This window comes from Orycteropus afer, unplaced genomic scaffold, assembly GCF_000298275.1.
Source record: "Orycteropus afer afer isolate SDZICR_OR568_19922 unplaced genomic scaffold, OryAfe1.0 scaffold00672, whole genome shotgun sequence".
NCBI classification, from domain to species: Eukaryota; Metazoa; Chordata; class Mammalia; order Tubulidentata; family Orycteropodidae; genus Orycteropus; species Orycteropus afer.
The window spans coordinates 608,288-620,490 of NW_006922259.1; the positions used below are offsets into that span (position 1 = coordinate 608,288).

Here is a 12,203-nt window from a genome sequence, read left to right on the forward strand (position 1 = left end):
AGGGTAACATGGAGTCACCTTTCAACACTCATCTCCATGGTCTCCCTTCAATCACCTTGTTTTGAACAGATTGAAAAGTCTTAAGTCGAACAAACGTGTTCTTAAGAGTTGCACTCTTTGTGTATGATGAGAAAAGCAATTTATATACTTTATTGCACCTATCTGAATAAATAACTAAACTATACCCCAGATTCATTGGGGAGAGCAGCTATGGATTGTTTAGATTTTAATCTTATTTAGCTATGACTTTTTATTATAGCATAAAAATATTTACTATATTATAATAAATATGGGAATATAAAAAAATATAAAAATATTTAAAAATATGAAAAATTGAATATATGGTCCATCTTTCCTTCTTTGTCTAATAATTCACATATTTAAAAACTGAAGTAAAATGTCACTAGTTGCATGGAACCTAACCTAAAGCATCCTTCCACTCTGGGTTAATGTGTGCCCCATAGTACCTTATGAAGTTGTGTATTCTAAAAGTATCACAAAGTACTAACAGTTTCAAATTATTAATATGCACTAGATGTTTTCAGAGTTGCCATGGAACAAAACAGCCCTCCATTAAAGTGTGCAAATATATTCAGTATATTCATTTTAAATATATTTAGCAACGAATATTTATGTTGAACATGGACCCATCAGAATAGAAACTGAAAAAAGAAGTGGTGAAACCTTTCGCTGGAAGAAATATGTAGCAATCTGCTTCCATAAAGATTTACAATCCTGTAAGCCCTCTGAGGCAGTTCTATTCTGTCCTACAGAGTGGCTATGAGTTGTAATCAATCAGTAGCAGTGAGTTTGGTTTTGGTAGTACAGTAGTTAAACACTCAGTTGCTAAGCATAAGGTCAGCAGCTGTGGTGGTATAGTGCCTAAGGTATTTGACTGATGACCAGAAGGTTGGTGGTTCAAACCCACCAGCCACTCCATGGAAGGAAGATGGGGCAATCTACTTCTGTAAAGATTTACTGCCTTGGAAACCTAATGGGAGTTGCTAAGAGTCAAAACCTACTGTCAACTCAATGGCAGTAGGTTTGGCTTGGTTGGTTTCAGTGCAGAAGAAATATGTTATAGTCTGCTTCCATAAAGATGTACAAACTTAGAAACCCTATGGGGCAATTCTACTCTGTCCTATAGGGTTTCTATGAGTCAGAATTGACTTGATGGTAATGAGTTTGTTTGTTTGTTTAAATTTGGAGTTAATTTCAATTTTATAGGACCATAGCATGAATAAGAATAATATAAAGAATGATCATACAGTGCTTACCTAGATTCCCCTATTGTTAATATTTTTCTCCTTTTGTTTCACCATTCCCTTCTGTCTCTCTTTCTCTTATTTGATAGTCCATATGACTTTTTCTTCTAAATAGTTTCACTGTGCATTTCCTAAGGATATGAATACTTTCCTACATAATAACAGGACAGTACAGGAAAACAACTACCTAAAAAAGGGTGTGTGTGATAATAAGATGAGACATCATGATACGAGAGTCTGAAGACTAACATTCACATAAGATTCTGATGTGTAGAGAGAAGGAACAGAAACTGTTATTACTAGAACTTCCTACTTTATAGTTTCATGAAAATCTGGCCCCACGTTCAACATTTTCTTCACAGCCCCTGTGACATCCTTATTCCTAAAACTATAGATTAAAGGGTTTATCACAGGAGTAAGGATAGTATAAAAGAAAGATACTACCATGTCCTTCTCTGGAGTGTGATAGGAGCTGGGAATCATGTAGGTGTAGATGGCAGCCCCATAGAAGAGGGTGACCACAGTCATGTGGGAGGAACAAGTGGTGAGGGCCTTCTTTCGGCCCTCTGCTGATTTCATCCTATAGATGGTGAGGAGGATGAAAGAGTAGGAGCTTGAAATGACTGTCACAGGAATGAGGATCATGAGCACACAGCACAGGTACATGAGTGTCTCAATGAGTGAGGTGTCAGAGCAGGAGAGCTTCATTATGGCAGGGACCTCACAGAAGAAATGATGGATCTCCCTGGATCTGCAGAAGGGTAAGGTCATGGTGATGGGAGTGAGCATGAAGCCATCCATTGAGCCCAAGAACCAGCAGCCAGATGCCAAGAGGAGACATATCCTATGGTTCATAAGGACAGGGTAACGGAGTGGATGGCAGATGGCCATGTACCGGTCATAGGCCATGGCAGCTAGAAGGAAAAATTCTGATCCTCCTAATGTCAAGTAAAGGAACATCTGCATCCCACATTCAGGGATTGAGATCTTTTTGATACCTATGACTTGGTCCATGAGCATCTTGGGCACAGTGACAGAAATGTACATCATGTCCATGAGAGATAACTGGCTGATGAAAAAGTACATGGGAGTGTGGAGGTGGGCATTAGAGTGTATCAAGAAGATCAGGATGGCATTTCCAGACAGAGCCATCAGGAAAATCACAAAAATGACCACACAAAGCAGAGCTGGGTCTTTGGATTGACTGAAGAATCCCAATAGGATGAAATCGTTCCCTCCAGTGTTGTTGGCTAACCAAGTGATATTGTCCATGAAGTTTCACCTAGGGCATTAAGGAGAGCTTTGAAGTTACACAGATCATTCAAGTTATGCACACCCCAACTTGATCGTGCTAACAGGAGAAATTTCCATATATTGTAGGACTTCTGTTGATTGGGGATTATAAATAATTTGTAATTCAACAAATTAACAGGAAAAAAAAAAAAAAGAATTCACAACTATGGGTTGAAAGCATTGGGAACATAGTGAATTTTCCACAGTTCAGGATGATTAAGTTTCCTGATGAAGGTGTCCTCTAACTGTCATGGGAACATGAAGAACCTTTGTCCCATACAACACAAGAAGTGATTCACTGGGAAAAAGAGAAAAAGTGAGAGACACACAAAGAGAAATCAAATCCCTTATTTCTAGGATGTTTCTTATGGAAGTTAGAGCTGAATTAATTTATTTGGTTCAAGGACCCAATTAGGGTCTTAAAACTCTCATGGCAAGGCTGACCTCTCAGGGAACTCAAGCAGCAGAGATTAAGGGGCACAGACTCTGCAATCAGACTGCAGCCTTAGATTCAGCTTCCCAAGTCCCTGACCTGTGTCTTAGGTAAGTTATTAAACTCTTAATTCTTCTGTGCACCCAGATAGAGACGAGAAAAATAAAATTTGACTTTAATGTTTGATGAGGATTAAATTTGGTAAAATAATGACCACACTAAGAACATTACCTGGCACAGATGAACAAACATGTGTATGTTAGTTCTGAGCATTACTATTTTGCAGAATCTATGTAAGAGTTGACTCTCACTATTTTCTGATGTCCTGAGATACATTACTTCAGTTCTCCAGTGTCAGTATTATAACCATATTTTTAAAAATTTGGATCTGATAACTTTTGTAGTCCAGACAGCTTGTTCACTTTGTTTATATCTCTTTTAAGGTAGAGCTTTATGAAGAATTCCATCTCATTTCTGTCAACTACGTGCTTCCCCCAAAATTCATCTCCATTATCTCCTATTATTTGCTCTAAATCTTGAGGGAAAGGAGGAACTAGTGTTTAGAGTGTACCACCATTTACCAAACAAGGGTTTAGTAGTTTTAACAAATAGTGTCAGCTTTCTTATTCCTCACAATTAATTTTTCACAGGAATTGAGATGCAGAGAAAAATAGAAAAACACTAAAATGTCTCTGATTCCAATTCACAGCTTTTCTCAATCTATCTTACTTCTTACCACCTGACTCTGTGTTATATACTGAACAAAAATCAAAAATAAATTAAACTTGCTCACATTTAATGAAGTAAAAATTTCTCTACTCAAGAAGAAATAAAAGCTGATATAAATGTGATTTAAAGTAGAAATTGAAATGGCTAAAAATACAAATAAATAAGAAAAAGCAAAAAATTGAAAATATAACTACCTTTTCTGAAATGAATCAATAACATCTTCTGCATTTTCTCTTAGAAAGAAAGATTCATCCTTTTCATCTTCTGAAATATTAAATTTTAAATATTAAATTGTAAAGGCAGAGGATGTGGTTATCAGATCCTCTTGATGGGAATAATATATAACTGGTTATGATCCAGAGTTATTTCTGGAAAAAAATTACAACAGCTTCAAATATGTTGTATGTAACTGTAATGATACCAAAGACTGTTTATGAGAGCTAACTTATTAAACATCCTGAATCCTGGTGTACTGATGCAGTAGGCAATGCTGCAAACAGATTTTATGTAAATATACACAAAATCTGGGATAGATTGCATAAAGAAAAGTATGATCTATCAAATACCACCCTTCACAGCAGATGCAATCTGAATTCTGTGCACAAGTTAAAGACAGTCCTATAAATTACAAACCACAACTGCTGATTTAATCTCCATGTATGGTTGAAATGAAGCAAGGATTATTGCAGAGCCTGACAGCCATGGAGACCTCGAAGTGATTTGCTGGAAAACGATGCAGTAGGGTAGAGGGAGAGCAGGAGGATAAGGGGTGGACACTGACAAACCTCCCCTGCAGTTTGGTAAATGGGGTCACTGATATCAAGCTGTTTTGAATGGTCCACCTGGGACATGAGAAGGATGGAGGGACATTATGTCTGCAGCCCTCACAGCAAGTTTCTCTTTTTTTCCTTCTTACTCTTCTTAATCTAATTGTTTGAGTTGAACGTTAATATCTCAGTGTATGTTTAACTTAAGAAATCATTAATAGCAGTAGTGGGGCAAGATAGAACCTTTCTTTGGAGCTCACAGCATCTCAGATGTAGTTCTAGTATTTTACTATCCAAATGACCCCTAGAACCTATGAGAAACTTATCCTTATTTTCTGTTTCTACAGATTAGAAAATTGAGTATTTTTGCCTATGTGGGTACGATCACATACGCAGCCACAGGGAAGACAAATCTCAGCCCCCATGCAGAATCCAGAGCCTGTAACTCTGCTTCAGTGCTCTGAGGATTCCAGTTTTCAATTAGGTTTTAGACCGACTACTGCTGTAAGCTTCATCAGAGAAACAGAATCACAATCCAGACATTTGTTTCCAGTGTTTTCTATCAGATAATTCCCACTGGAAGTAAAACCAATCACTTTTCCTCTGAATAATATCAGTCTCAGAGAAACAAAAATATCATAAAAAATATAGGAAACATAAATGTTGTTTATCCATATATAACTGGAAATACAAAATCCACTTCCTTATACATTGTAGTAAATAGGTGTTTTTATGAAAAGATTCATGGGGAAAAACATATTTATTTTATTTCATAATAACAGGTTATGAGAAATAAGAAGATATTGAGGAAATTTTGTTAAGATCCCTTAGGATGTGTCAGAAAACAACTATTTGAGGACATTGGTTACCTTTTTTTCCTGCAGTTCTGTAGAACCACCATCAGAAGATGTGTGAGCCCCTCCAGATAAGTAAGTAGAGTAGGACCACAGTTAAATTTGCAAAGAGAAATGGGGAAGTGACATCATCTCTGGTTTTTCTCTGCCCATTAGGGGAGGGGGTAAAATTGTCTGTTGATAAATCTCCTCTGGGACATTGAAGAAGAACGCAATTAAGAGGGTTAGAGACACTAATAGATATCTCATTGCACTTTTTTTTTTTTTACTTTCTTCTCATATGTCTTTTAAGCAATGTGTATTAAAATCTTAACCAATATAATAATAATCTTAAGTCTCACCATTATGCATAAAACCTTATCCATGAAGTATGAGTTAATTTATATATAACCTTTGTCACATTACAAAGTATCTCTGTATGTACATATCTAAGAAAATTTTGTGAGCTATTGCTATTGTTCATCTCAAATTTTGCAGTTATAGAATGTGAAACTCAGAATTCAACTGACAGGTCAAAGAAGACCCCACGAATTATTACTGCAGTCACAACTAGAACCAAGGTCATCCCCTTCACATCTTTGTCTCTATCACTGCTTCATAGGTTACTAGTTGTTTTTTTCAATCTATGTTGCTTTATTTTCACATTTAATTTTAAACTGCTTGATTTTATTTTAAATGCTAACAGTCTAATTGCAAAAAAAAAAAGTCTAAAAACAGTGGTATAAAGAAAATTTCAAAATTAACCATAATGCAATCACCTAGACAAAAACAGTTTCCAAGTCCTATGTTGCCTTCAAACCATAAATATTTATTCAATGAGCACTATATGCCAGGCACCTAGAATAAAACAGGAAGCAATATTGAAACAATCCATGTCCTCTTTCTGCCAAATTCTCCTGAATCTTTTATCTGTGTGTAGATTTTAGAATATTTTGATCATGTTTTTGCTGTGTTAAAGAGTTTTGGAAGACATAACTTGTCATGATAGGTTTTGTCCAGTGGGTATCTTTTGTTCTTCAGGTCCACACTTACCTCAGGTACTCTGATCCTCCAGTTTTCCAGCCTATAGATGACACTTCCTGACTTCTCTGTCAACTGGCTGCTGAAGGCTCTGAGAGTAAAGTCACTGGGAGAACACCTGAAGGTGGAGTAAGAAATGCTCTGGTAATGGTCTCTAGAGCTCAGGTGTTGTTGTTGCTGTTATGTGCTGTTGAGTTGGACCCAACTCATAGCGACCCCTCCTTGGGTTTCTGAGGTGGTATCACTATAGAAGTAGATTGCCCAAGCTTCCTTCTGAGGCGTGGCTTGTGGGTTTAAACTACCAGTCTTCTGGTTAGCAGTCAAGTGCCTAGCTGTAAACTCAAAAACTCACTGCCATTGAATCAAGTCTTTTCCAACTCATAGCGACCCCTCCTTGGGTTTCTTAGGTGGTGTCTCTGTGGAAGTAGATTGCCCAGTCTTCCCTCCAAGGGGTGGCTGGTGGGTTTGAACTGCCAGCTTTCTGTTTAGCAGTCGAATGCCTTAGGCACTACGCCACCAGAGCTCCCAGTTGTAGGCGATTGGAAATCATGATGGGAATGTGGGCTCCATTAGCCCAAAGGCAGTTTCAGCTGCAATGGAGGGAATGCAGTGTCTGTGTTAATGCTCATTAGCACTTTTGGTTCCATGAGCACCATTAGAAGCACGGCATCTGCATCAGCCCGGCAGTGAGACTAGCTGCTATCATGCTATTTTTATAGAAAACATGTTTGTTTTTTTTTTTCTTTTAATCTCTTTATATAAGACATAATTCTGGTTTTGAGGAAGAACACTCCTTTCCCTTGCTTTTCCAACCGTCCCTGTCAGCCCTTTATCACCACTGGATCTAATCTCTGACATTAAAACAATCCTGTTTGAAATGTTTAGACTGTTTTTGAATAAGAGAACACTGACTAATGAGTTTAATATTCCATAAATTAAGGATACCACAACTATAATACTCTCTTAATATTTAATGCTTGTGTTAAATTCAATTTTCTAAATTATAAATTCTACTGAAGTAAAATTATTTTATAAAAATCATCTATGGATTTATTTTTCCCTCAATATAACTTATCAAATGGGTATAAAACTTTTCCAGGATGTTACCACACAATATTTAATTGATTGTCCAAAGACTTCTGTAGATTTTGTTACATCTAACTTCACCAGCACTGGCACTGAATTTTATGTGCTTTTAAGTACAATGAGCTAATAAATGTACACCAAGGATGTATAATGTCAGGCATTAATACCTATAAAGTAAAATATAAGAGCAGGGCAAGTAGAAAGAGAATGGTGAGGGAGTATTTTTAGATTGGGTAGATGCTATCATTATTTGCCTTCGAGTTGGGTCTGACTAATAGTGACCACATGTACAACAGAAAGACACATTGCAAGTCCTGAGCCATCTTCATGACTGTTGGTATGCTTGAGTCCATTGTGAATTTTCAATACCCTCCAATCTAGTGGGCTTATCTTCCAACACTATTTTGGACAAAATTCTATTGTGATCCATATGGTTTTCATTGGCTAATTTTCTGAAGGAGATTGCCAGGCCTTTCTTTCTTGTCTTAGTCTGGAAACTCTGCTGAAACCTGACCACTATGAGATGTCCTTGTTGTTTGACATACCAGTGGCATAGTTTCTAACAACATAGCAACACTCAAGCCACCACAGTGTGAAAAATTGAGAGATGGGTGGTGGATATGGTGGATGTGGTTGATATTAGGTTCTGAGTCGATTATGACTCATAGTGACTGTATGTACAACAGAATGAAACACTGCTCAGTCTTGCACCATCCTCACAATCCTTGTTATGCTTGCAGCCACTATGTCAATCCATCTCATAGAAGATATTCCCCTTTTTCATTGACCTTCCACTTCACAAAGCATTGTTATTTTTCTCCAGGGACTTATCCTTTCTGACAACTTGACCAAAGTAGGTGAGATGGTCTGGTCATTCTTGCTTCTAAGGAAAATTACAAATGTACTTCATTCAGGACTAATCTGTTTGTTCTTCTGGCAGTCCATGGTATTTCCAGTATTCTGTACCAACACCACGATTCAAGGACATCAGTTCTTCTTTGTTCTTCTGTATTCATTGTCCAGCTTTCAAATGCCTAAGAGGTGATTGAAAGTACCTTGGCTTGGGTTAGGCACATTTTAGTCTTCAACGTGATATCTTTGCCCTTTAACACTTTAAAGAGATCCTTGCAGCAGATTTGCCCAGTGCAGTATAATGTCTGATTTCTTGATTGCTGCTTCCATGGGTGTTGACTGTGAATCCAAGTAAAATGAAATCTTTGACAACATCAATCTTTTCTCCATTTATTGTAAAGTTCCTTATTGGTCCAGTTTTGAGGATTTTTGTTTTCGCTTTGTTGACTGTAGTTTTTGATCTTCATCAGTAAGTGCTTCAAGTCATCCTTACTTTCAGCAAGCAAGGTTGTGTCATGTGCATATCGCAAATTGTTATTGAATCTTCCACCAATCCTGATGCCACATTCTTCTGCATATAGTTTAGCTTCTCTGATTACTTGCTTAGCATACAGATTGAGTAAGTGTGGTGAAAGGAGACAACCCTCATACACACCCTTCTTGATTTTAAATCATGCAGTATCCCCTCGTTCTGTTTGAATGACAGCCTCTTGGTTCTTCATAAGCACAGTTAAGTGTTCTGGAATTCCCATTCTTTGCAATGTTATCATAATTTGTTATGATCTTCACAGTCAAATGCCTTTACATAGTCAATAAAACACAGGTAAACATCTTTCTGGTATTTGTTGCTTTCAGTCATGATCCATGTGACATTAGCAATGATATCTCTATTCCACATCCTCTTCTGAATCTGGCTTCAATTTCTGGCAGTTCCCTGTCAATATACCACCACAACAGTTTTTTAATTATATTCAGCAAAATTTTACTTGTGTGTGATGTTAATCATGTTGATCAATAATTTTCACATTCTGTTTGATCACTTTTCTCTCAAATGGGCACAAACATAGATCTTTTCCAGTTGGTTAACCAGGTAAACCAGGTAGCTGTCTTCCAAATTTCTTGGCATAAACTAGTAAGCACCCTCCAGCACCATATCAATTTTTTTTGAAACATCTCAATGAATATTCCATCAACTCCTATTGTCTTGTTTTCCTCAAGTGCAGCTTGGATATCTACCTTCAATACCACTTGTTCTTAATCATATAGTACCTCCCAAAATGATTGAATGTCAACAAATTCTTTTTGGTACAGTGACTTTTTACATTTCTTCTGTTTTCTCTTGATGCTTCCTGAATCATTTAATATTTTGCCCACAGAATATTTCAATAGGATATGATAGAAAACAACCCTTTATTTAGAAAGTGAAATTTCATCAAACTGATAAATGAAACCAGGAACAAGCCATGTGTGATAGTTGGAGCTGTGTGTCAACTTGGTTGGACCACAATTCTGTGTGATTTGAGCTGTCGTGGTGTGGTTGTTCCCATGATGGGATCAGATGATTGTATTTTGAGCAGGCAATCTGGTGAAAGGGAGTTTCCCTAGGGGTGTGGCCTGCTTCCAGTATATCCAAAGATATCCTGGGAAAAGAGACATTCTTCTGTGGATAGGGATTCTGTTGTGCTGCCTACAACTGTCCATGAGTGAACAGTCCACCATTCGACCTGGAGATCTTGGATTGTCATTCATTGGAGTCAAAAGCTGGTATACTGCCTGCCAACCTTGTGCTCCTCAGTGCCTGCAGTTGCAAGAATTGGGAAAAGCCTCCAGCTTGACGTTTGATCCAGGAACTTTGGACTTGCCAGCTTCTATAAGTGTGTGAGCCATTTTCATAAGATAAATTTCTCTCTCTCTCTCTCTCTCTCTCTCTCTATATATATATATAAGCTTTACTGTTTTTTATTTCTCTAGAGAACACAGTCTAACACATTTGGTATCGAGAGTGGGTTCTAGAGAGACAAATCATAAGGATGGGCTTCCTAAATTGGTTCTTCAGTTTGATTAATCTTAAAGACACTAGTGACCCTGTGTCAGTTAGTAAAGAGTGCCCTACTAATCTGTGTCATGAGCTGGCAACATTAATATGTGAAATAGCACCACCAATAGATCAAGTACTTGTGAGAAGTGATGCTCTGGGTGATCAGATATTTGATACATTTCTGCAATTTTGTCAGCATGAGGAGTATAAGGAAGCTGGTTGGTTGGTCTTACTTACACTAGATAAAATGGTGAAAAAGTGAGATGAGCTCAGAGCTGCTGAGTCTTGGCTTAAGTGCCACATAAAAGACCTCAGTGCTTCCAGTTGTGCTCTGAAAGAAAGCCTTATATCTTCTAGTAACAGAGCTGATATTGCTGAAAAACAAACTCAGAGTCTTATTGTAAGAGTGGCTGAATTACAATGCCAATTAAATTGCCAACCCAGAACATTGTTTGATATTAAAGTGAGGGCATTGATTGGGAAAAAATGGGATCCTGAAACCTGGAATGGAGACATATGGACAGATAATCAGGAAGATCAGGATGTGGAGCCTGTAAATTCTGTTGAATCCCTTCCATGTAAATGGATTACTGTAAAACCATTATCCCCTCCACCTCAGTTTGATGGGACTAGCCAAACCAGTCCTGCTGGGTCATTGGCTGAGGCCGAGGCCATGAGAGTTCCTGAATGCTCTCAGGAACTGCCTCAACCACCCATTGTTGCTGCTAGACTTATAGCTAAAGTTAAGTCCAAGAGAGCCCCAAAAGGTGAAATAGAAAGTGTGACTGAGGAGGTGGTACGCTATACCTGAAAAGACCTACTTGATTTTGCTAACATGTACAGACAGAAACCTGGACAATATGTCTGGGAATGGCTACTGAGGGTGTGGGATAATGGTGCAAGGAATGTAAGATTGGATCAGTCTGAGTTTATTAATTTAGGCCCACTAAATACAGATTCTTCATTCAATGTTTCAGCTCAAGAGGTTAGGAAAGGATCTAATAGTTTATTTGGTTGGCTTACTGAAGCATGGATTATGCGGTGGCCTACCTTACGTCAAGTTGAAGTACCAGACCTGCCTTGGTATAATGTAGAAGAAGGTGTCCAGAGGCCTAGGGAAATTGGCCTGTTAGAATGGATTTATCAGATTAGACCCCTGGAGCCAGAAATGGAGAGCCCAGAAGACACGCCTTTCACCAGTACTGTGAGGAATAAATTTGTGAAGGGAGCTCCAACATCCTTGAAGACTGCTGTGATTGTTATTTTATATAAACCTGATTTGACAGTGAGAACTTCCCTAATTGAACTAAGACACTTAACTATGATGGGGCTGATTGGATCCCATGGTAGTAGGGGCCAAGTGGCAGCACTTAATCGACAAAGGCAAGGAGGGCATGGCTACCATAATGGACAGCAGAGTCAGAACAGTAATCAGAATAGTCTGACTTGTGTGGAATTATGGCATTGGCTACTTGCTCGTGGTGTTCCTCATAGTGAAATACATGGCAGGCCTACTAAATATTTACTTGATATGTATAGACAGAAGAATTCTAGGTCACATGAACAGCAACCTAGATTGAATTGCCAGAATACAGAGTCAAGGCCTCTCAATCAACTTCCATACTTGATTCAGTTTACAGACCCACAAGCCTTGAATGAAGGAGAGGCCAGGTCCCTTTGAGGAAGGACCCCAGTACATTGCCAAAAACCTATAATGTCAGTCTTTCTCCTAGCCTTCCCCAAAGGGATCTGAGGCCTTTTACAAGAGTGACTGTTCATTGGGGAAAAGGAAATAATCAGACTTTTCAGGGATTACTGGACACTGGCTCTGAATTTACACTAATTCCAGGAGACACAAAAATATCA

At 38.1% G+C, this 12,203-nt stretch overlaps 1 protein-coding gene across 1 annotated transcript; it reads right to left on the reverse strand.

The window, feature by feature from the left end:
* Positions 1 to 1,574: 1,574 nt before the first annotated feature.
* On the reverse strand, positions 1,575 to 2,537 carry LOC103210932 (olfactory receptor 2T29-like). Its single transcript, XM_007956842.1, has one exon. The coding sequence runs from the start codon at positions 2,535 to 2,537 to the stop codon at positions 1,575 to 1,577; it is 963 nt and encodes a 320-aa protein (XP_007955033.1).
* Positions 2,538 to 12,203: the final 9,666 nt, after the last annotated feature.

What these genes read in the sequence shown, in the direction of transcription:
- LOC103210932 (XM_007956842.1), bottom strand. Translation starts at nt 2,537, where the DNA reads ATGGACAATATCACTTGGTTAGCCAACAACACTGGAGGGAACGATTTC.